General features: G+C 36.4%; 1 protein-coding gene across 15 annotated transcripts in view; it reads left to right on the plus strand.

Annotated features, from left to right (window-relative positions):
• CEP170 (centrosomal protein 170) overlaps window positions 1-25255 on the plus strand; it is a 146552-nt gene that overhangs the window by 48218 nt on the left and 73079 nt on the right. For all 15 annotated transcript variants that reach the window (XM_055084213.1, XM_055084218.1, XM_055084217.1 and 12 more), the window contains 2 exons: window positions 8329-8418; window positions 15893-15971. In XM_055084213.1, coding sequence (XP_054940188.1) covers window positions 8329-8418; window positions 15893-15971 — 169 coding nt within the window. The remainder of the gene's footprint in view (window positions 1-8328; window positions 8419-15892; window positions 15972-25255) is intronic.

Genomic DNA, 25255 nt, shown 5'->3' on the forward strand with positions numbered 1-25255 from the left:
TTCTCCCGGGGAAGCTGTCCCTGGATCCCGGGACCCTGGCAGTGGCGGACTGCACGAGCTCCCGGGAGGGGCGGTGTGGAGAGTGACCTGTGCTTGCACACAGGCCTCTTGGTGGCGGCAGCACCAACCCTAGCGTCCCACGCCCGTCTCTGCTGTCTGAGCCGACAGTCGCGGCTCACGCCCATTTCTGGAGCTCCTTTACGCGGTGCCCTTAATCCCCTCTCCTCGCGCCCCAGGAAGCAAAGAGGCAAGAAAAAGTCTCCTGTCTCTTCGGCAGCTCCGCGCGCGTTTCTGGAGCTCCTTTACGCGGTGCGCTTAATCCCCTCTCCTCTCGCACCAGGAGACAAAGAGGCAAAAAAAAAGTCTCTTGTCTCCTCGGTAGCTCCGCGCCCGTTTCTGGCGCTCCTTTAAGCGGCACGCTTAAACCCCTCTCCTCGCGTACCAGGAAGCAAAGAGGGTAGAAAAGGTCTCTTGTCTCTTAGGCAGCTCCAGACTTCAACCGGACTCCCTCCCGGCTAGCCGTGGCGCACTAGCCCCTTCAGGCTGTTTTCACTCTGTTGGTAGCCTTATTATGATTTTAGGCAGCCTCTCTGCTAATGGATGGAGCTGTAGACCTGTCTTGCTCTTTGTTGGGGATAGGGTGTCCAGCACTGTTCGTTGCTGGTCCTTGAGTGGAGCTGGGTCTTGGTGTTGAGATGGAGATCTCTGGGAGATTTTCACCGTTTGATATAGCGTGGAACTGGGAGGTCTCTTGTGGACCAGTGTCCTGAGCGCCAAGGGCCTTTAATCCACACAGCCAGGTACGTGGGGGGTTTCTTGCCTTTTGTGAGGTCTGAGGTCTTCTGCCAGCGTTCGGTGGGTGTTCTATAGGAGAAGTTCCACGTGTAGCTGTATTTCTGATGTATCTGTGAGGAGGAAGGTGATCTCCGTGTCTTACTCTTCCGCCATCTTACCTCGATCTCCCTATTTGCTTTTTAATGAGTAAATAAAAGAAGATCTTTAAAATTTTGTTAACCTAATTTAGCATTTATGGTTTAAACCGTTTATTTTTTATTTTTTTTGCGGTACACAGGCCTCTCATTGTTGTGGCCTCTCCCGTTGCGGAGCACAGGCTCAGCGGCCATGGCTCACGGGCCCAACCGCTCCGTGGCATGTGGGATCTTCCCAGTGGGCACAAACCGGTGTCCCCTGCATCGGCAGGCGGACTCTCAACCACTGCACCACCAGGGAAGCCCCAAAACCCTTTCTTTTTAACATACAGGAAACAACTGGTTAGTTGTTAGTTTTTAGAATCTCTGCTTCTGAATAATTTTCAGTAGTTTCTTACCTGTAAAGATTTCAACTACAAATAGATTTACCGACATTGTAAACAATACTTTGATGATAATGTAGCTTAAAACCCAGTGCAAAATGGAAACAGATGATCCATGAGGTCATATGCTCTGTTTGATTACAATTACATTTTTTTGTTAATTATGACAAAAAAAATGTTTTGAATTTTTTTTTGTTGTTATTTCATCTCATTCCAAAAAAGGTAGTCTAAAGAATGTGGTAATTGAGAAGAAAATGTGCTTGGATATTAAAGAGTTGGTGATTAAACAAGGGATTCTGGAATTCGAGTTTTGTTTCTGCCACTTACCTTGGAAGGCTTTAGCAAATTAATGAACTTGCTGTGCTTGTTTGTCGTGCTATAGAAAGATGATTATACAATGCTATGTTCCATAAGACATATTATGTAAAATAAATCTTAGAGAGCCGTGAATGAAAGGTATAAAGTATAATTATTGGGTAAAGATTATACCGTTTTGTGTGTGTGTGACACACAATATTACTACTATTAAAAGTACCATGCAGTTGAATAATACTTTCTCTTGTTCTCAGTGTTCATTTATGTTAGTTCAATTGTTCCTCAAGAATTTCTTAAAGATATAATTACCTCCATTTTACAGATGATAAAATTAAGATTCAGAAAGACTTAGTCACTGTGTTTCATTACAATATATTGGATTCCTCTGTATACAAGTTGAGTTGCATTTTGAAAAAGGTTCATATCTAAATTCTAATTTTATTCTCATAAATTTTTTTAGTTGTACCAAATGCATGAATTTTGCTCTATTTGGAGAATCATCATCATACTAATTAAATAGTTTTCCTAATGCATAATAGAAAATATAATAAAATTATATTTGACTCACTGTTTTAATATTTTAATTTTTGTATTATGTATTAACAACAGAATGTTTTGACGATCATAGGTTAGTAATTTTCATCTATCCTTTGGAGCACATAGCAAAGGATAAATCACTGTTTATTACTATGATTGTAAAAACGCAACTGAACTTTTACAGAATCTTTCAGCTACACTATCTTTTAACAAAATTTTTTTTTAATTATTTTTTTATTTTTGGCTGTGTTGGGTCTTCGTTGCTGCGCGCAGGCGTTCTCTAGTTGCGGCAAGCGGGGGCTACTCTTTGTTGCGGTGTGTGGGCTCCTCATTGCAGTGGCTTCTCTGGTTGCACAGCACTGGCTCTAGGCGCCACAGGCTTCAGTAGTTGCGGCTCGTGGGCTCAGTAGTTGTGGCTCATGGGCTCTAGAGCTCAGACTCAGTAGTTGTGGCACACGGGCTTAGTTGCTCTGCGGCATGTGGGATCTTCCCGGACCAGGGCTCAAACCCGTTTCCCTGCATTGGCAGGCGGATTCTTAACCATTGTGCCACCAGGGAAGATCCTTTTTTAAAATTTTTAAATGATGAGACATACAGTGGCAATCTTTCTCTTTTTAGTTTTTTCTTAACATATGTATCCATGTATTTGTGTCTTTTTCTCTCATATTTTTAGTAGGAAAGAGAAATAATAGCCACTTCATATCCAATGTGTATACAGATAGGGTCTCTCTGTCCTTTAAGGCTTAGAGTCTAGTAGAAGGATATGTGTATGTAAATAAGTGAGTATAAACAGTATGATACAGGACAGTGATGGGAGTTGGTATGGGGTACAGAAAAAAGAGATTGGTCAGTTCTGCCTGCAAGGAAATGTGAAATCTGGAAAGACTTCTGGAGGAGATGGCTTTAGCTGAATTATCTTAAAAGATGAATAAATGGTTTCTGGAAGGTTAGAGTATGGTTGAGTGCATGGTATTGAAGATAGCATGGCATTCAGTGTCTATTTAGGTAAATTAAAATAGTTCCTTGTGTTTGTATATAAGATGTGAAGGCAAACGTTTTGAGAGATTAAGACTTGGGCATTAGAAGAGGCCAGATCTTGGCAGGCCTTGTGTACCATATTAAAGACTTGGTGTATCGTACCTTGGCCAGTAAGAGGATTGAGGAGTTTTTAAGCAGAGCGATATTGCCTTTTCAGATGCTTCCCATGCATTTAATCCTCACAAAAAAAGTCTGTGAGCTAGGTATACCTTTTTGTAGAATGCTTATACAAAGATTAGTAATTTTACCAAGGTCCCACAACTGGCAAGTGGCTGGACCAGTTCTTTTTGACTCCAACACCTGTGCTTTAAACTACTATTCTATATTACTGCTCAGGATTAGAGATTGGAATTGGTATAAGCAGTTAGATGATTATAATAATCTAGGAAGAGACGGTTAAGTTCTAAGGAAGAGAGTATCATTTAAAATGAAGAAAAGAAGACAGAGCAGGAGAGAGATTGAAAATAGAAAGCTGTGCTTTCTAGTTTTATATAATGAATGAGGGAGAGAAAAAGAATGTAAGACCTAGCCTTTCTGGCATGGAAATAGATGAAGTAGCAGTTCAGGAGGTGTACTTTTGGGGAATAAGATAATGAGTTTGAGGTTCCTGAGGGATACCCAGATTGATATATTAAACAGAAAACTGGAAATAAATATATGAAGCTAAGCAGAATAGTCCATGAAGAAGGTAGAGATTTGGGGATTAGGAGCATAAAGGGAATAGTTGAAGCCAGTGGGGAATCTAGGTTATGTAGAGAAGAAAGTAAAGTCAGAGTTATAGGATGTGGTTGCTTGGGAGAAAAGGAAGGGGTCAGAATATTAGATGTCTTGCTGTTGTCAAAGGACTTAGGTAATATACTAGTAAATTATTGTAAATAATTGAGGAAACTGGAAGAATAGGAGAATGTAGTCACAGAGAAATACTATGGCTTAGATTCCATAGGTGGAATCAATTTCACATGATAAAGTTTAGCAGTGGGAGTGGTATGACAAGATACGGGTAAGGATTTTGGTTGTGGGAGTAGAGAAGGCTAGATTTTTATATGGGTTATCTACAGAGACATTTAAAATCAACCATGAAGAAGTAGGAATTTGAATTTACCATTACCCCAAAACTTAAGTCAAAAAGTTAGAATGACCGCACATGATTGCAGCAACCTGGGAGGTGAGAGTGTGTGTGTGTGTGTGTAAATAGTGTGTATGTATCTTTATTTATACTTATATATAGGTGGATAACAAGAACTTCAGAAAAGTAAAAAGTTTTTTTCATTGGAGGAGGAAAGTAATGGTCTAGAAGCCACAATAGTAGACTGGACTGCAGTTCAGACTGCATCTCTGAACTCAACAGAATATTGGATTTAGGAGGATATCATCCACTTTAAAGGAATGTCGTGGAAATAGTGTTCTTGGGGGAAAGCCAGATTTTAAAGGAAGGAAGTAGGAGATAACCCTAAGAGCTTGAGAATGAAGAGGCGTTTCAAGTAAGGAGGATTCTCAAAAGAGTGTAGTGTAAAAGCCTTGGAAGAGGGTCTTTGTAGAAAGTAAAACTTACGAGGGAAGAGGCATAGGCTCTTGTGGGGGAAACGACTATAAGGGGATAGTGACTTGAGAGTCTTGCGTTCTTACCAAAGGCGTAAGATGGAACAAATAAGAGATCTGGTCAAAATTGACTATCTTTGTGATTTAAACCTGGACCAGCTAAGGGTTTTCCATTAGTATTAGAAATTTGATGAAGTTAGCTGTCTTTGTCAGAGTTTAAATTATATGTTTCTGAGAGATTATTAAATTTTTATTGAAAAGCTCAAATGGGTTGTGAAAATTAAGTTGCAGTGCACCTTCTCCTGGCTCAGTTTAATCTAGAGGAAGTGTGAATTTATCTGGAAATGAAAGTGGTTTAATGCTTGTGTGGTTAGATGTAAATAACAAATCTTTTTTATTCCCTCAGTTTTTCTTGACCACTTACTTGACATATTATATCTATAATCTTGGTTTCCTGCTTAGTTTCTGTGATGGGTACAGAAACACATTGATACCTTGAATACATTTGATAAATAAGAACAGACATTTTTATTTGCTTTCATTGGCTGTTATTTTTTGAAGAGTTACACAAATGCAGTGACTTATCCTGTGATTTCTAAACCAATGATATCACTTGCCTTGAGTTCATAAGACTAGTCTTCTCAAAAAGTTATTAAGGTCTTTATTAAACAAACAAAAAAAAGATGCTTTTTCTGGTTCCTTATAATGTGCCCACTTCTTCACTCCTCAATCTCCAAAGCTGTAGTGGCATTTCTGTGGACTCTCATTTTCTTAAGTGTGCTCTACGTTTAGTAGTAGGTGTTCTTGTATTATCTACCCCCATAAACGATTTGAGGGCAGGGTGCATGTCAGATTCAGAATATTCCAGGTTACTAGCAAGTTGTAAACTTAGGGAATTGGCTGCTTCAAATTATTTCCCCCTCAAACTGCTTTTTTCTCCATATCTCTGAGCCATGTAGACTTCCCTCAAAAGCCGCCTTTCCCTGACTCTATGAGCAGCCATTTGATTTTTTTCCGCATATCTAATGGTAAATTTTCACTTTCCTTTCTGATTTCTTTTCCTCAAATCTCATTTAGATTTTTTCCCCTTGAATTTCATCACACTCTCTTCTAAGAACTTCTGCCCTTTCTCTGTATTCTCTTCCTCACAGAGAGATTATTTATGGTAGTCTAGTCACTATTTATTTAGAGGTTGCATATACTTGAACTCTCACTTGCCTTAAAACATGTAGAGATTTTTTTTCTTCCTTAGACTAATTCAACTTGATAAATCCACAGTTAGGAGAAATTATTTTTGTAGTCGTGCTTCATTTGCTTCTTAAAACCCTAATAACTGAATTTAGTACTTCATTAATTTAAACAGAGTGACAGTTTAAACATGACAATAAAAACCAAAACAAAGTTTAAGTAACTTTTAGATTTAATTCAGCTGTTTGCAGCAGTCTAATTTGCCATAATAAATGGTTTTTCAGGCAAGCTGTAGAGAAGTAGGGGTAATAGTACTATTCATGAAGTCACTCTTAAATCTGAGATTTGCAGTTTGTCCTAGAGAAATTGAGATTTCAGAAAAAACAAAACACACACCCCCCAGATCAATCTTTAAGAAGAATAAAAGTGTATGTATGATAAATCTTTAGATTTTGTTGGAAGATTGCTTTAGGTCACATATTGTTTCTTCCTAATGTCAGTTATTTTAATATAGAGTTTTGTGTGCTGAAAGGAAAGACCAAAACTTTTTCAATATAGAATTTAAGCTAATTGGGTAAGGGACTTTTAAATTTTCTTAATATTTATTTGGAAAGGATCATTTCAACTAGGATTTATATCTTTATTATTATTTTATTAGCTGCTGACCTTTCCCATTTTTCTAATGTGGCTAGGAGTAAGGCTGGGTTTACTGTTTGTTATAGCTACAAGTGTCAGAGGTTAATATTTCCTATACTGTCCTTGGTTTTTTCTCCCCTGTTGTCTTTGAGTTTCCCTAGAGGCTCCTTCTTATATAGTGTTTTACAGTTTTTTCTATTGTATTGAAACTCCCATTGTAATGGTAATAGTAATAGTTATTTATAAATCCCTGTTGATATGATTGTAAGGTTTGGGAGGAGGGGAAGCATGCTGAAGTACTATTAGTTCTCAGTCTTTGACCTTCACAAGTATATCTCAGCTTTTTTTTGTTCACCTCCTTAGGTGAGACAGGAAGGCTAGATGGGGCTGGAGTTGAGTATTTCCATTCTCCCATGTCAGTTAGGCTCTGGTAAAACCCACACTGGTTGATTTGGGTGAGCTCTGAAAAGTAGTTTTCCTTGAGGACAGGCTGTTGCTGAGGAGAACAGAATGGGTGTATTTCAAAATGACTACTTTCCCCCTCACCATGCCGGAAGCAGGAGAAGATTTTTCTCCAGTCCTCACTCTGAGGTCCTTGTGGGGCTTCTGGAGGTAAAACTCATGAAAAAATGATGTTCCCGCCAATGCTGTGCCCCCAGCAGTTCTTGCTTTCAAGCTAGTTGACATTCAAGTTTCCAGCAATTAATCATTTAACTTTAAGCTTTCCTACCAGTTGGTGGTTGCAGCAGTAGTTTGAACTGCTCGCAGTGAGCTATGATTCTCTGTATTCACCTGTCTCTCCAGATTTCAGAGTGGCAGTTGACCTTATGACCTCAATTTTCTGATGAAACTAAGACAAGTTTTTGATTTTCAGTTTAACTTTTTTCTTGTATGAGGATAGGAACGATGACTTCCAAGCTCCTTACATGCTGGACTGGAAACTGAAAATTATATCTCCTCCCCATTTTGGATGCTTCCTTTGCTTTTAGTATACCAAGGTTCACATAGTAACCCAGTAGTAAATGGTTGTTGAGTTCACATTCAGTGGTTCTCAGACTATTTCTTCCTGTGACTGTAGTGATATTTCCTTTGGATACAAATTTCCAAAGGCTTGTAGTTCATCTCTGAGCTACTTTCATCTGCAGATAACTCACTAAGCTCTGGAGAAAGAGAGTGTATGTGTACTTTAAAAGAGACTTAAAGACTTAAAATTTTCAAAAATCAGTTTGCCATTCTCATTCCTTTTTTTGACTTTCTCTTTCTCTCTTAGATCTCTCCCATGAGTTTTAGAACCCATGTTTTAAGCGAGGATAATTTTATTCAGGAACATATCACATTGTATCACTTAATCTTTGGTATTGAAAGATGTAATTCCTATATGGTAATTTTTCTTACAGTGAGGTATATAAAACATAAAATTATTCACATGATTTCCATATAAGAATTTCAGATTATAAAAAAAAAATTATTGTTGTTCGATACATTCAACAAAGTGAACTGAATTAAATTCTCTCAAAAGTAGAATGTGTGACTTTGGTAGAAAAGAATGTCTTAAAATTTTGGCTGCTTTCCTCTTTGGGAAGAGATGCCAAATTTCTGTTGAATAGTAACAGTTTAAATCTTATTGAGTCTACTTTTACTTTGGTATTTCCCTATATATATCTGCTATCTTATTAACATAAAGTATTTAGACAAAAATCTTTGTTTTTGTTATTTATTCTAGCATTTTCTTGTGTTTATTAACTTAAAGAATATTCTTTCAGTCTCGTAGTGTGGATAAGCAACATGCTGTAATCAATTACGATGCCTCTACTGATGAACATTTGGTGAAAGATTTGGGCAGCCTAAATGGGGTAAGTTAAGAGTTTGCTTTTTGTCTTATTTGAATTTTTGTTTAATATTGTAAGAAAACAAATATAACACAAAATCCTGTTTGTGTTATATTTCCTTTTCTTTAGTTTGCACTTACTTTTAAATGCTTACTAGGTACATAGCACTTTGAGGACCATACAGTAGAATATGAATGTAGCCCATGTTCCCAAGAAATGATGTTGGTAGTAAATACTTAACAGGAATTCAGATGGTTGTTGGTTGTTATTATCCAGTGGTTAAAAAAAGACTTCTTTAAGGAGGTTAAGATGAAAGCTTGCCCTTACTGAATGGCTTTAATTTATATGTGATAAAGCAGGGGAAAGTCATGGCAGTAAGAATGCAAAAAAGCACTCTTGGGAGTCAGAGAAGTGTGGGTTAACTTTGGAAAAAAAAGATACAAACGTGGTTTGGTACCAGGTGGTTGGAGGATCTTCTATACTAGAGGAAGAAGGAGTGAAACACATCAATTTACTTAACAAATGTGGTATATGATCTAAATACTAGTGTTTTTTATTGCTTCTTTGGTTTCCTACATTGAAGATTTTTGTGTTATTGCAGTGAATTTTTTCCTAATTCTTCATTTGATCTTTCTACATTGGCAGAATGTAAGTAGCTGCAGAATAAGAGAATGTTAAAGTATTGAATAATTTATCTTATTTTTTCTCAATTTTCTCATGGCTCTGCTAACATAAGCAAATATAATTTTGTTCAGATCTGTGCTGTTGAATTTCTTAAAATGACTTTAACAGAAATTAAATGTATCCAAACTTCTTCTAACTGCTGCTTCTTTTCAAAATATACATTAAACATTATATGGAAAAACATCTGCAGAAATTTGGCAAATACGGTAAAACTTTTTTTTTCTTGGCCTGAATTGGCCTGCTACTGAAGGACTTTTATGTTTATTCACTGAGATACTTTGCGGTACGCGGGCCTCTCACTGTTGTGGCCTCTCCCATTGCGGAGCACAGGCTCCGGACGCGCAGGCCCAGCGGCCATGGCTCACGGGCCCAGCCGCTCCGTGGCATGTGGGATCTTCCCGGACCGGGGCACGAACCCGTGTCCCCTGCATCGGCAGGCGGACTCCCAACCACTGCGCCACCAGGGAAGCCCCTGAGATACTTTTTTTGTAGGCATGTTTTTATGTTAGTTTTATTCACACCTTTATTTGTTTCTCATGACACATAAAACTAAGTCTTAATTCCTCATGTTTGAATTGAAATACCTCACATTTGGCATCACCCACTTTTCCAGATTCATGCTCCATCACATTTTCCTTGCCATACCTCCAAAACAGTAGTTTTCCTACTATACTGTCCCCTTCTCCAAATAATTTGTTAGATTTTATGCAGCCCAGTAGTTCTTCCATCTGCCTTGTCATTTGTAAAAGTTGTACTTACTTTTAAAAGTAAAATCCAAATTCTACATCTTCCTGAAGGGAGCAGAGAAAAGGTATTTAAGAATATTGACTTATTAACATGTTGAATGGATTAAAGTAGAAGGAGATAGGCAGATGAGGTAGAAACTTTTACCATGGGCCATGTCAGGAAGCATTTCGATTCCAAGGTGCTATTTAAGGAGTTACTCTCTTCCTTCTCCGCACCTACAAACTTCTGTTTTAATCTCTGTTTTGGGTGCTTTATGAGCCTTGTATTAAATCTGCTTGTGCATATCTGTCACTGTGCTAGATTATGTGCTTCTGAACAGTTCATGTGCCTTTTGCTTCTGGTAAGTACACCACAGTGCCTAGCACAAGGTTATGCACAGTGCATGAACCCAGTAAATCTTTTTGAATGGAATTGAATGAATTTTCTATATGAAAGACTTTATAGAGAAAAATTTTAATCCACTCTTATATGTGGAATATTTTAACAATGTTATATTCTGTTTTTAAGCCTAGAATGTTTCGTCTTGACCACAGTGCTATTCTTAGGTGTCTTTACATTATATCTTGGAAAATAGTGAAAATTACATCACAGTGTTTTAGTCTTTTAAAACATTGTGATCAAATATAAAAATTATTGATGTTGGTTGTAAAAAAAATCAGGTGAAATATTAACTTCTAAGTTTATCTAGGCTGACCTTTCTTATAATTTGATTGTACTCAGTAATTGTCTGAAATACAATAACTCACAGAGAGTGACATCTTCATTTTGAACTTGAAATCAGGACCTAGATTTGAATCTCATTCTGTAATTTACCAGCATTATAAAACCTGGACAAATTACATAAACTCTCTGAAATTCGGTTTCTTCATATATATTCATATCAGTTTCCAAAGTTGTGCAAAAATGTAATGAGTTGAAGGTTATGAATATGAAGCCTCAATGCAAAATTTAGTTACTTGTCTTCAGCTTTAAAATAGTGAAATGATAATTCCTTCTCTGTAGTATTGTTATGAGGATTAAATGTGACAATACATGTATGTGCCTGGTACAGAACTTCAAAATATTACACAAATGGATAAATGCACTGTTACCCAAATGGATAGCCTAGGAAATATGCCAGAATGGACTTTGGTAGCCAAAGTCTGTGAACTACCAGCTGTCATGCATTTTATTCATAGAAAACTTGTAGATTATTATTCACAGCCTATTTATTCTTAACATTCATATAATTCTAGAAATTTGAGCATCAGGTTAAAAGTAGTAATTTCAGAGGGGGCACAGTATAGGTGGTTATGAGCCCAGCTTGAATTCTTGCTAGTGAGGTAACCCTGGACAAGTTACTTAATTTTTCTGTTCCTCAGGTTTTTTTTTTGTAGTAATCTTTTTATTTATTTATTTATTTATTTTTATATATTTTATTTTTGGCTCTGTTGGGTCTTCGTTTCTGTGCGAGGGCTTTCTCTAGTTGTGGCAAGCGGGGCCACTCTTTATCGCGGTGCGCGGGCCTCTTCACTATCGCGGCCTCTCGTTGCGGAGCACAGGCTCCAGACGTGCAGCCTCAGTAGTTGTGGCTCACGGGCCTAGTTGCTCCGCGGCATGTGGGATCCTCCCAGACCAGGGCTCGAACCCGTGTCCCCTGCATTAGCAGACAGATTCTCAACCACTGCGCCACCAGGGAAGCCCCCTGTTCCTCAGTTTTTTTAACAGAAATAGTAAAATGGTACTCCTCTCAGGTTGTTGCGAAGCTATAAATAAGTTAATAGTTTTAAACACCTAGTTCAGTAAGTGTTAGTTACTATTGTTGTTGTTATGGTAAGAAAAGCAGTTAAAACAAGTTTAGCATCCTGTAGCCTACATACTTTTCAGTGAATACATACACAGTTAAATTATTTTGGAAAGCACTTATCAACTAAACTCAACTTATAAATAACTACCTGCGACCACTTCCACTCTCACTTCCTTTCACCCTACCCTAAAATATACTCCCAAGTTACTTAGGTCCACACTTGCTTTTATTACTACCAGAAATGAGGTTGTTCTGCTTGGGGAAGCTGGAACTGGTTCTGTAGCTGATGTGATAGTAGGCTATTTCCCTGCAAGCCCCTTGAAGCTTCTCTTACTATGAGAGCCCTTGTTTGCCTTCAGTTCTTCCTGCCCCCTCCATGCACTGGAGTACCTGCACCGCTCTGATAGCCACCATTGACCTTTGCCGTACCACTCGCATCCCATTCCACCTCACCTCCCTGTGTTCCAGCCCCTGCTGTGTCCCCTTTCACACTGGCGTTCCTGCAGCATCAGACCAGTATGGCATAGAAGGAGGAAGGTGTGAAAGGAGTGCTTAGGGGAAGAAGTCGAGACTTTTCTCAATGGCAACATGATTGAGGTAGTTGTGCTGCTGGCCACTCCATTCACATTTCCCAGAGCATTAATGCAGTACGTGGTGCTTATATGATTTTATACTGTCAATTATGTGATTTATTTGTATGTAAATTAAATAGATATTTATCTGGTTTGGTTTGCTTCTCTGAGGTTAGTGTTTTGGTTGGGGGAGTTTGGGGAGCTGGCTTGGCCTGGCTTGGGCACCCAAGCTTCCTTGATGTGCAGAGAATGTGGGGTTTGTAGTTCAGAGAGCTGAATTTGAATCCCAGTAATTCTGCTTGTGAATTCTGAGATCTTGATTGTTACTTTGCACCCTGTGCCTCATTGGCCTCACCTGTCCTACCTACCAGGTAGAGGTGTGATCAAATGATGTTGACATAAGAAACAAAACCTGTTTTTCTTTCCATATCTAATTTATTAAAATGCTTCATAATTGATTTATTTAAGTGATTTTTTCCTGTAGCTCTTTGACATTTTCTCTCCTTTTATAATTTTTGACCGTCAGGAGACTTTTTGCTCCCAAATGTTTTTCACTTACATTTTGCGAGCTGAAACTTCCTGTCTGGCTCACATTTCCTGAGCCTTTTTAGACCTTAGGGAATATTTCTGTCATAAACGCCAGCAGGTTAAAATTATGTGTCTCTTAATCTCTGAAAGTACATAGTACATATGTTAAAAACAATAGGTGCTTAACATTTAAGAGAGTCAAGCAATAAGCTTTGAGTGAATCTTAGAGCTCATCTTAGGCCTTTTGAGTAATTATGGTATTTTAGGTTGAGACAGTTTTAAATAAATTGATTTAGAACTGTGGCATCTCTCTTATACCATGTACCTAATTATTTATCTTCTGCATACAAACATCAGTTAATTAATATTTTCTTTTATTCTTCTCTTTTCCATCATTTTCCTCAGCTTTTCTCTTTTGTAATTAATATAGAATATTTTGGTAAACTCAAGATATAAGTCTTAAAACACTCTAAAAATGTTCGTTTTGGAAATGAACCTGAAATTAGAGTTTATAAATGCCTGAAGCCTTTGAATTTTCTTTGTATTAACATTTCAGTCTTTCTGTGAAGCATGTGAGAAACTTGTTATTTAGGATTACTCATAAATCATACTAATGTGTGATCTTGAGTTTTAGCAGTATTCTGCTGTCTCCTTATATCTGGAATAAGATTGCAACTTCTAATTTTTTTGTTTGTTTTTGGTAGATTTAGAAACTGGTATTCTATGACATATTACAAAGTGCTAGCTATGCAAAGGAATTTGAGAATATGATCATAATAACCCAATCCCCTTAAATATTTTACTGTATAACATTCAGGACCCTTCTAAATTTCCTCATTATGGAGGGAACCTTCCCAAGTAAGGTATTGTGGCCATCTCAAATCCAATAACGTAAAAGATGGGAAAAATGAAATTTAAAAGGGAAGAGTAAAGTAATTTTTAAAGTTTCAACTTATCAAAGAAAAACATATTGGGTATTTATATGATGTTCGCATTCCAGGCAACTAAGTATAACATTGTTCTATGTTTTATAAATCTAGAGAATTCTAGGTCTTTTTAACTTCTAGTATGCCAGGAAAAATAGTCATCACCATTTACCATCTGTGTCCAATGGACCTCTTAAGTCTTTTTACAAAGAGTTTATACAAGTAAGAATTAAAAGATGAGAGAACAACTTGAAATTTTAATAAAAAATGAGGCATGACAGACTCAAATTTTTATTCCATATTTTCCTGGTTTTGAAAGGTACATAACATGCAAAATGGGTATTGTTCTTTGAATGCCACTAACTGTTCATTAGCTGTCATGCCTTCTCTGGGATATATATCTATTTTATAAATGTTGATTTCAGATTTCAAGGACATCTCTAGCTAGTTCTAGCTTACCATTATTTCTAGTTTTTCTTACTCTTGCATTATCAAATGCATTATTTTTAAGACTTTGACATTTTAAAATTTTAAGAGAAAAGTCGTCTTCTTTTTCTTCCGTAACTGTAAAACAGTACAACAGTTACAAGATCAATTCAATAATTTTATTTCTATGTCATCTCTTTCCTTCTAGTTACCTTTGTATAGATACCCGCCTTGATCATTTGTCCACTTACATACTAAATCAAATGAATATTGAAACACAAACACTAAAAAATGAGAGAAAACTGTCAAAATTTCTTTTAAAATACAGAATCATCAGTTTCGTGTTAAAAAATATTGCATGATTCTTCTTATTGATTTAGGCTAACTGGATGAAAAACATCTTAGTTTCTTTTTGACTTTGGAAACATTCTTCTCTCATCAATTCTTGTGTTAGGGAAAATTCATCTAGGATTATCTTCATCTGAAGACTCCTGGTCTGATGTTTTGCTTACATTATTATCATTTTATCATTGTTATTGTAGTCTAGAGTGCTGCTCTACTTTTTGTATTTACCTTATAATTGTGAAATATCTTCCTGTCTTTTTTTTTTCTCTTTGCCTTTATAGATGTTAAATTAAAAATTCTGAATTCTCAATTGTGCTCTTTGATAGCTTTAAAAAAAAAAAGACAAAGATGGTGTCTCCAGATGTCTTTTATATCTTCTTGGGAAGATGGTTCAATATTTTGGGCCATGCAGTAAGAAACCTAAAGGTTGATGCAATAGTAATGATTTATTTCACAATTGCATCATCCATTTAGCTCTGTGCTATTCGATGCACTAGCCACTAGCCATGTGTGTCTGCTGAGCACTTGAAATGTGACTAGTCTAAAAATAAAAAGGTTAAAAAAAAAAAGGAATGTAAAATGTCGTCTTAATTTTCATATTCATTATTTGTTAAAATAGTACTATTTGGGATGTATGGGTTAAATTAAAAGTATATTATCAAAATTAATTTCACCTCTTTCATTTTGCCTTTTTAATGTGTCTACTAGAAAATTTAGTAGTATATGTGTAGCTTCCATTTGTGGCTTGCAGTGTTTCTGTTGAATAGTGATGTTCTGGGTAATTCCATTCTTCTGTTCTTATTTTGGTCACTTTCAACAAAGTTAGAAGTAATTGATAAGTATAAATACTTATGGGATGATGATAATGAAACAATGTTTCAAAATACAGAAAAAATAATGTATCTATAATGTATCTTAGATTCATGTAAGGGTCCTATAATGTATCTTAAATTCATAAAAGGGTCCAAAGGACTCGTTGGCAATTGTAAAATAGAATGAATTTTATTCAGTTTTTTTAAGTAAATTTTCTTTTTGTTCTTTGGAAGACTTCTAGGAATAAAAGTAATGAAATCTCAATCCTCACAGATAATTACAGTTGTCCAGAAAAGTTAAAATTGAGTCCAGTGGGCCCTGATGGTATATCGAGAGCTATATTATATTTTACCCTTTACAATTTCTAGCTTTGGGTCAGAGATTTTCTTGACGTCATTTTTAGGTACCTAAATTTGTCATGGCAGCATAGTAGACTCAGAGGAACCGCACCCTGGTTCTTTGTGTGTTACTTGTAATAGTAATAAAGGGCTTAGTATGAAATAATTTATTAGCCTATAAGATGCATAGCAAATTTTATGATGATACACAAGCTGTATTAGCCACCATTTGATATATACTTTAAAGCATAAGGTTTGAGTATTTGCTTGTCTAAATTGTAATAATTAATACTCCATATATTAACTTAACATCTTTTTTTTTTTCTCTTGTAGACTTTTGTGAATGATGTAAGAATTCCAGAACAGACTTATATCACCTTGAAACTTGAAGATAAATTGAGATTTGGATACGATATCCTTATTGATTTTGTACATTTATTAAATTTATTCAAAAATCTTTACTCCGGTGTAAATTAACATTTCTTGAGACGTAAGAATTCATAATATAGGCATGCTGGAAGTCTCTGTGCCCTTCCAAACTAAAATACTTGTTTAAAAATAATACTTTTTTTTTTTTTGGTTATAATGCCTGTTCCTAAAAATAATCCTGGAAAAGTTGATGGACTCTTTTTTTTTTTCTCCTCACTCTGTATTATAGTTTCAGCAGAAGTATCCCTGCAGTGCTATTATATATGCAGTTTGGGTATCAAAGAATGTAACTGGGGAGAGGACAGAGAGTGTGTAATAGTAGCCCAGCCCAGGGATTTTTTTTTTCCTTAACCAGGATGATAATGACACAAGTCAGCCTCCAGGAGGAATGTAAAGAATTTAACCCTATCTTTCCTTCTGTCCCCACTTTTACTCCATTTTATGCATTCCATCTCTGTTGCCTGTGCAATTCAAATTTTTCCATATCCTGTGTCTTCTGAGACCCACGCTCCCTGATTAAGTACATTATGCATTTAGCATGTATTTAAAATTCTTTTGTTTGAAAATAGGATTCTAAGAACTGAATAAGGATATGATGGTGTTCTCCTAGTAAAGAATCACTAGTGAAGAGAAGGGACATGATTGGATGAATAAAATAAAATAAAAGCATTTCTATTCATACAAGGCAAAAAGCTTTGTAAAAAGAACTTGTTTATATTTAATTAAAATACAGATATTACACATTATGCTGAATGGTTTTTTTTTCACTTTTAATTTTTTCATTTACTGCATTTATCTGGACTTTGATACAAAGGAATGTATCAAATGTACTGGCAACTTGGATGTACTTTTATCACTGTAGTAGAGAAAATGTCTCAGCTAAGTAGAGCTGATACTTAGGTAAAGTAAATGTACTGATACTTTAAAATTGTTCCTAGAGCATAACTAGTTTTTATTTTAGATTTAACTTAAAATTTATGAAAAAAGTAGTTTTGTAGTACATCATATAACCTTTATACTTGTAGAGCCAAGCAGCATGTGAAAAGTGAAACCATTAAACATTAATACCTTTGATTTGTATATTTTAAATCCTTTAAAAAATATGTATCACATAAAATGATTAGGAATTAGCATTAAAGCCTTGATTCATGCGTTATTTTCTACCCACATAAGTTTCATCAAAAAATAAATACAGGTATATTTTGAATTTAAGTAACTCAATTCATTTGACATCAGCTGTTTCAAAACATGAGAAAATAGTAGGAAATTTGGGTTTCAGTAAAACTCTATGAAGTTCACTTTGAATTTTAAATCAAGAAGAAGCTATTGAGAAGCAACTCATCATCTTTTATAGATTGTATAATGATTTCTTAATAGAGAACTAATATTTCCTTATATACTTGCTCACAATATTTCTGTCGAAAATTCCTGGGACAAATGTTTTGTTCCCATGGACTTTTTCAGGGCTGTAAATCAGTGTTGAGCCAGAACGACTACCCAGATCCTCAGGTTAGGCTCAGTTGATTTCATTATTTTAAAATAGTATCTCATATTGCTTTTGATTTTTGAGGATTGTGTATAAATGAACATTGGGCTGTTTCAGTGGCAGAAATTTTATTAGATAGGATGAAATTTTAAAAACAAATTTATTCTGATACCAGACTGAAGTCACTATCATGCTTTATTCATAATTAAAATTAAGCTTAATAGTTAGCTAGTCTACATACTGTTATACCTTGTAGTTGAAAACTGTTTAATTAAAATGCCACAGCAATAGAAAGAACATTTTACCATGAATTGAGACTGGAACTAAGAAACAGAATTTATCTGCCAAAAGTTTTTTTTTCTAACCAGAGAAATTGATTTGGAAAAGCAAGTAGTGAAATATCCAAGTTTAAGAAACTCAGGAGGTATAGTAAAATGCTGCAGTAATCAGGATAAACTTCAGAAGGAGGTAATATATCTCCAGATGGCCAGAGATGTAGCAGGTAAGCAAGCCTAAGTTCATTTATTTTACAATTATTTATTAAATGTCTCCCACATGCCAGGCATAGTCCCTGCAGTCTGGGGTACAGTACTAAATAAAACAGACCACGGTCTCTGTCCTCCTGGAGCTTTTACTTTAATGGGGTTGGAGGGAACTGACAGCACGCACAAAAAGGGTAATAGAGGGTGATAAAGTCTATGGAGAAAAAGTGTGAATGGGAGACAGAGAGCTAGTGCTGGTGAGTGAGAAGTTATAATTTTAAAAAGGCTATTCATGAAGACTTTACTGAGAAGCCAGCAATGGAGCAGGTAAAGACGCTGGCCTTATGGATCTATCCGGGGAAACTGCTCTTCAAGCAGGTAGAAGAGTTAATTGCAAGACTTAAACCAGGAGCATGTTGGCCATATTTCAGGAACAGCCTTAGAAGTCATTGTGGCTGGAGCCAGTGAAGAGTAGGAGAATATGGGGAGCCAGAGTATATCACCCTAAATAGGCCACTATAAGAATTTTGGCTTTTATTTTAAGTGAAATGGGGAGCCATTAGAGGGTTTGATCAGAGGAGTGATGTGATAATGACTTATATGTTTAAAAGAATCCTCTGGTTACTCTTTTTCAAAGACTAAGGGTGGAAGTGGGCAGAGGTGAAAAGAGGGAGACCAGTTAGGAGGCTGTTACAGTAGTTGGCATTAGTTCCAAGTGAGCAATAATGGAGGTTTGGACCAGGGTGATAGAAGCAGAGGTAGTGAGAAATGATAGAATTCTGTACATATGTTGAAGATGGAGCCAGTAATATTCTTGATTAGATTGGATGTAGACTAAGAGAAAGAAAAGAGCCAAGGATGAATCCAAGACTGTACAGTTGATTTAAACAATTAGAAAAATGGAGTCACCATTAACTGACAGCATATTCTGTGGGTAAAGCAGATATTGTGGAGAAAATGGGAAGAATATTCCCCCAAATCCATTTAAATTTGGTTTAATTGAATTTGGTTTAATCGAATTTTGCTACTGTTATTGTTTTCTTTTTGATTTCTGCTATCTTTATTAATTTCTTCTAGGTGAAAGCTGAGATAATTCAAGATCTTTCTTTTCTAATATAGGCATTTAGTGCTATAAAATTTCCCCTAAGTACAGGCATACCTTGGAGATATTGTGGTTTCAGTTGCAGACCACTGCAATATTGCGAAAAGCCAGTCACACAAATTTTTTGGTTTCCCAATGAATATGAAAGTTATGTTTATGAACAACATTGGAGTCTATTGAGTGTGCAATAGCATTATGTCTAAAGAATTGTATATACCTTAATTTAAAAATACTTTATTGCTAAAAAATGTTAACTATCATCTGAGCCTTGAGCGAGTCCTGATCTTTTTACTGGTGCAGGGTCTTGTCTCAGTGTTGACGGCTGCTGACTGATCAGGGTGGTGGCGGCTGAAAGTTGGGGTGGCTGTGGCCATTTCTTAGAATAAGACAACAGTGAAGTTTGTCACATTGATTGACTCTTCCCTTCAAGAACAATTTTTCTGTAGTACACAATGCTGTTTCATAGCATTTATCCACAGTAGAACTTCTTTCAAAATTGGAGTCAGTCCTCTCAAATCCTGTTGCTGCTTTATCTACTGAGTTTATGCATTATTCTGAATACTTTGTTGTCATTTCAAAATCTTCACAGCATCTTCAGGAGGAGGAGTTTCCATCTCAAGAAACCGTTTTCTGGGACTTCACTGGTGGTCCAATGGTTAAGACTCTGCACTTCCAGTGCAGAGGGCGCAGGTTCGATCCCTGGTCGGGGAAGTTCCACATGCCGAACGGTGCAGCCAAAAAACAAAAAGAAACCACTTTCTTTGCCCCTTCATAGGAAGCAACTTCTCATGCGTTCAAGTTATATCATGAGATTGCAGCAATTCACTCACATCTTCAGCCTCCACTTCTAATTCTAGTTTTCTTGCTGTTTCCACATCTGCAGTTACTTGTTCCACTGAATTCTTGAACCACTCAAAGTCACCCATGGGGGTTGGAATCAACTTCTTCCAAACTCCTGTTAATGTTGATATTATAATCTCTTCCCATGCGTGAATCATGAATGTTCTTAATGGCATCTAGAATGGTGAGTTTTTTTCAGAAGGTTTTCAGTTGACTTTTCCCAGATCCATCAGAGGAATCACTGTATATGGCAGCTTTATGAAATGTGTTTATTCAATAATAAGACTTGAAAGTTGAAATAACTCCTTGATCCATGGGCTGCAGAATGGATGTTGTTGTTAGCAGGCATGAAAACAACATTAATCTTGTACATCTCCATCAGAGCTCTTGCATGGCCAGGTGCATTGTCACTGAGCAGAAATATTTTGAAAGGAATCTTTTTCTGAGCAGTAGGTCTCAAACAGTAGGCTTAAAATATTCATTAAATCATGTTGTAAACAAATGTGCTGTCATCCAGGCTTTATTGTTCAACTGTTAGAGCACAGGCAGAGTAGATTTAGCATAATTCTTAAGGGCCCTAGGATTTTCAGAATGGTAAGTAAGCATTGGCTTCAACATAAAGTCACCAGCTGCATTAGCCCTTAACAAGAGAGTCATCTTGCCCTTTTAAGCTTTGAAGCCAAGACATTGACTTCTGCTCTCTAGCTATGAAAGTCCTAGAGGGCATCTTCTTCCAAAGAGGACTGTTTTGTCTACACTGAAAATCTGTTGTTTATTGTAGTCACCTTCATTATAATTCTTAGCTAGATCTTCTGGATAACTTGCTGTAGCTTCTACATCAGCACTTTCTGCTTCACTTTGCAATTTTATGTTATGGAGACAGCTTCTTTTCCTTAAACCTCATGAACCAACCTCTGCTACCTTCACACTTTTCTTCTGTAGCTTCCTCACCTCTCTCAGCCCTCACTGAAGAGAGTTGGGGCCTTGCTCTGGATTAGACTTTGGCCTAAGAGAATGTTGTGGTCTGATCTTCTGTTCAGACCACTCACACTTACTCCATGTTAGCAATAAGGCTATTTAACTTTCTTATCATTCATGTGGTCACTAGCACTTTTAATTTCCCTCAAGAACTTTCCCTTTGCATTCATAATTTGGCTGACTGGCACACGAGGCCTAGCTTTGGTTCTATCTTGGCTTTTGACATGCCTTTCTCACTAAGTTCAGTCATTTCTAGCTTTTAACTTAAAGTGAAAGATGTGTGGCTCTTCATTTCACTTGAATATTTAGAGGTTATCGTAGGGTTATTTATTGGCCTAATTTCAGTGTCGTTGTGTCTTAGGGAATAGGGTGGCCTGAGGAGAGGAACGGGAATGGCCAGTTGGTAGACCAGTCAGAACTTGCACAACATCTATCAATTAAGTTCACCATCTTATATGGGTGAGGTTCATGGTGCCCCAAAACAGTTACAATAGTAACATCAAAGATCACTGATGACAGAGCACCATAATAAATATAAAAATAATGAAAACGTTTGAAATACCGTGAGAATTACCAAAATGTGATACAGAGACAAAAAGTGAGCAAATGGTGTTAGAAAAATGGCTCTGATAGACTTGCTGGGTGCAGGGTTGCCACATACCTTCAGTTTGTGAAACACACAGTATCTGCAAAGCACAACAAATGGAAGTACAATAAAACAAGGTATGCCTGTACTGCTTTAACATGCAAGATAACTTTCTAGTTTCTCTTTTGATCTTTGCATCATTGGGTTATTTAATCTTTGTTACTTAGTTTCTAAATATTTGGAGATTTTTCCCAGAGATTTTGTTATTAATTTCTAATTTAATCCCATAGTGGTCAGGAACATACTATGTATATCTCAAATCCTGTCCTGTCACCCAGAATATATCTAGTCTATCTGGGTAAATATTCTGTATGTACTTGAAAAGAATGTGCATTCTACTGTTTTTGGTTGGAGTATTCTATTAATGTCAGTTAGGCCAGGTTAGTTGGTAGTGTTGTTCTCATCTTCTGTATTTTACTGATTTGTTGTCTACTTGTTCTATCAATTTTTGAGAAAGAGATATTGAAATCTTGGGCTATAATTGGGTTTGTCTCTTTCTCCTTGCAGAAGTTTTTGCTTCATGTAATTTGAAACTCTGTTATTAGTTATGTAAACATTTAGAATTATTGTGGCCTCTTGATGAGTTGATCCCCTTTATAAAATGACCTGCTTTGTCTGTGGTAATATTTTTTGCTCTGAAATCTGGTTTGTCTAGACATTAGTTTTGGATTGGTGTTAGCCTGGTATATCTCTTGCATTCTTTTACTTTTAACCTATTGTCTCTACATTTGAATTAGGCAGCATATAGTTGGTCTTACTGTTTTATTCAGTCTGATCATTTCTGCCTTCATTTGGGGATTTAGAGCATTCACATTTAATGATGTGGTTAGACTTAAATCTACCATCTTGATATTTGTGCTCGATTTGCCCCATCATTTTTTTTTCTTTTTCTCTTAATTATTTTGGATTATTTGAACCTTTTTTAGGATTTCATTTTGTCTCCTTTGTTAGCTTATTACTGTAACACTTTTTAAAAAATTTTAGTGGTTGTTTTAAGATTTATAATTTTATCCTTAATTTTAAGCTGTATCTTCAAATGACATTATACAACTTCACGTATAGTATAAGAGCATTACAGTAGTATACTTTCATTTCTTCTGTCCTGACCTTTGTGCTATGGTTGTCATACATTTTATTTTTATATATGTTACAAATCCCATTCTACATTGTTATCAGTAAAACATCAGTTATCTTTTAAAGAGATTTAAATAATAAGAAAAATATCTTAGATTTTTATGGCCATTGTACTCTTATATCTTAAACCAATGTAGCTACCATTTCTTGTGCTCTTCATCCTTTTTTATAGATCCATGTTTTCATCTAGTATCATTTTCTTTCTATGTAAAGAACTTCCTATAATATTTCTTATAGTATGGCTCTGCTGATGATGAATTCTTTCATCTTCTTTATGTCTGGAAAAGCATTTCACTTTAGTTATTGGAAGTTATTTTTGCTGGGCATAGAATTCTAAGTGACATTTCTTTTCTTTCAGTTACTTTGAAGTTGTTGCTCCACTGTATTCTCACTTGCATTGGTTCCCTTTTCCCCTGGTTTTGAGCAGTTTGATTATGATGTGCCTTTGTGTAGTTTTCTTTTTTTTGCGGTACGTGGGCCTCTCACTGTGGTGGCCTCTCCCGTTGTGGAGCACAGGCTCTGGACACGCAGGCTCAGCGGCCATGGCTCACGGGCCCAGCCGCTCCGCGGCATGTGGGATCCTCCCAGACCGGGGCACGAAGCCACATCCCCTGCATTGGCAGGTGGACTCTCAACCACTGTGCCACCAGGGAAGCCCTGTGTAGTTTTCTTCATGTTTCCTGTGCTTGAGGATTTTTGAGCTTCTTGGATATGTGGGTTTATGCTTTTAATCAAATTTAGAAAAAATTTCAGCCATTATTTCTTCAAATCTTTTTTTTTCTGTCCTCCCTATTTTTTTTCCGAAGACTTCAAGTAAATGTATATTAGGCTACTTGAAGTTGTCTCCTAGCTTACTGAGGCTCTATTTATTATTTTTTTAATAATTATCTGTTCTCTCTGCATTTCAATTTGGGTTGTTATTATTGTTTACTAAACTTCTCTTTGGCTGTGTCTAATCTGCAATTAACCCATCCAGTATAGTTTTCAGCTCTAGAAGTTCAATTTGGATTTTGTTTTTGGTATCTTCCAAGTCTCTACTTATTTTTTTTAAACAATATAATAACTGTGTTAACATGTTTGTTGACATCTGTGTCAGTTCTGGGTCAGTTTGGATTGATTTTTGCATTCACTGTAAGTTTTGACTGAATGGCAGACAGTGTGAATTTTTACCTTGTTGAGTATTATATGCATATTTTTGGATTCCTATAAATATTTTTGAGCTTTGTTCTGGGAAACAGGTTACTTGGAAACAATTTCATCATGTTGAGTCTTGCTTTTAAGATTTGTTAGACTTCTAAGATTAGTCTGGGTTTAATTAATTCCCCACTACAGAGGCAAGGTCTTTCTGTATACTCTGCTGTAGGGGTCAGCAAAACTATTGGTAAATCTGACTCTCGGGCTGTATTTGTAAATAAAGTTTTATTGGCACACAGCAATATACACTTATTTACATATTTCTATGGCCGCTTTTTTACTACCACAGCAAAGTTGAGTAGTTGCAACAGAGATCATATGGCCCTCAAAACCTAAAATGTTTACTGTCTGCCCCTTTTTAGAAACAATTTGCCAATCCCTGCTTTATCCAGTGGCTCATGATACATGAGGTTTTACAGCTTGGCTGTTGTAATTAGACACTGTTTCTGGCCCTGCTTGAGCACTGGGCACTCTAATACTTTCGAGTGGTGCTCGTCCCAGTCGTTTCTCAAATGAATGTGCTGATCAGTATTCAGCTGAATACTTGAGCAAGTCCCTGTAACAGTCTCTGGAATTCTATCTCTGTGCAGCTCTCTTCTCTGCAGTACTCAGTCCCATGTACTCTAGTCACCTTGGTCTCCCTAGACTCTCAACCCTCTGTCTTCCACAGCTCAGAGAGTCTGCCAGGTTCTGCCTGGATTATCCATTCTTGGAGTGTGACTTGGAAGCTCTCTTAAGGTAGTGAGTTGGGGCAGTGATTGTGCTCACTTTGCTTTGTTCCTCTTCACTTAAGACAGTGGTCTTTTGTTACCTGGTGTTGATTGTCTTGCAGACCATTGTTTTATGTATTATGTCTGGTTTTCAGTTGTTTCTTCTTTTAAAAAATGCGGAAATAATCTATAAAGATTAATGATTTTTAGTAAGCAAGATTTAAGTAAGCATGTAACTTTATTCTGGAATTTTTTGAGATATAATTGACATACAACTATAGTTAATATTACTGTATTGTATATTTTGTAACTTATTGACATCATAAGCAATTGTACCTTAGATTGTCATTTTTCTGAATTAACCAAGTTAGAAACAGTTACCTGGGTCCGTACCACTAGGAAGATAGTAGCTTTGGAGGGAAAAACTGGGGTTAGGGCAGTCTCAAAATCTCGTAGTCATACCAGAGTTCTCAGGTAAATTCATGACCTAAACAGAAGGATTTTTGAGAGCTTTGGTGCCCCACACAGGAGTTTTTTGGTAAGGTAAAGTGTGTGAACCTATGAGTTATACCCTCTTATAAGTTTTCCTTGATCTTAAAAAAGTCTAAATCTAAAGAGAATACCCCAGACTAGCCTTGAGGAATAGCCTTAAAAGCTCTCCCAGGAGAATGTAGAAGCATCAGAAAACACTCACA

This window comes from Physeter macrocephalus, chromosome 4 (genome assembly GCF_002837175.3).
Source record: "Physeter macrocephalus isolate SW-GA chromosome 4, ASM283717v5, whole genome shotgun sequence".
NCBI classification, from domain to species: Eukaryota; Metazoa; Chordata; class Mammalia; order Artiodactyla; family Physeteridae; genus Physeter; species Physeter macrocephalus.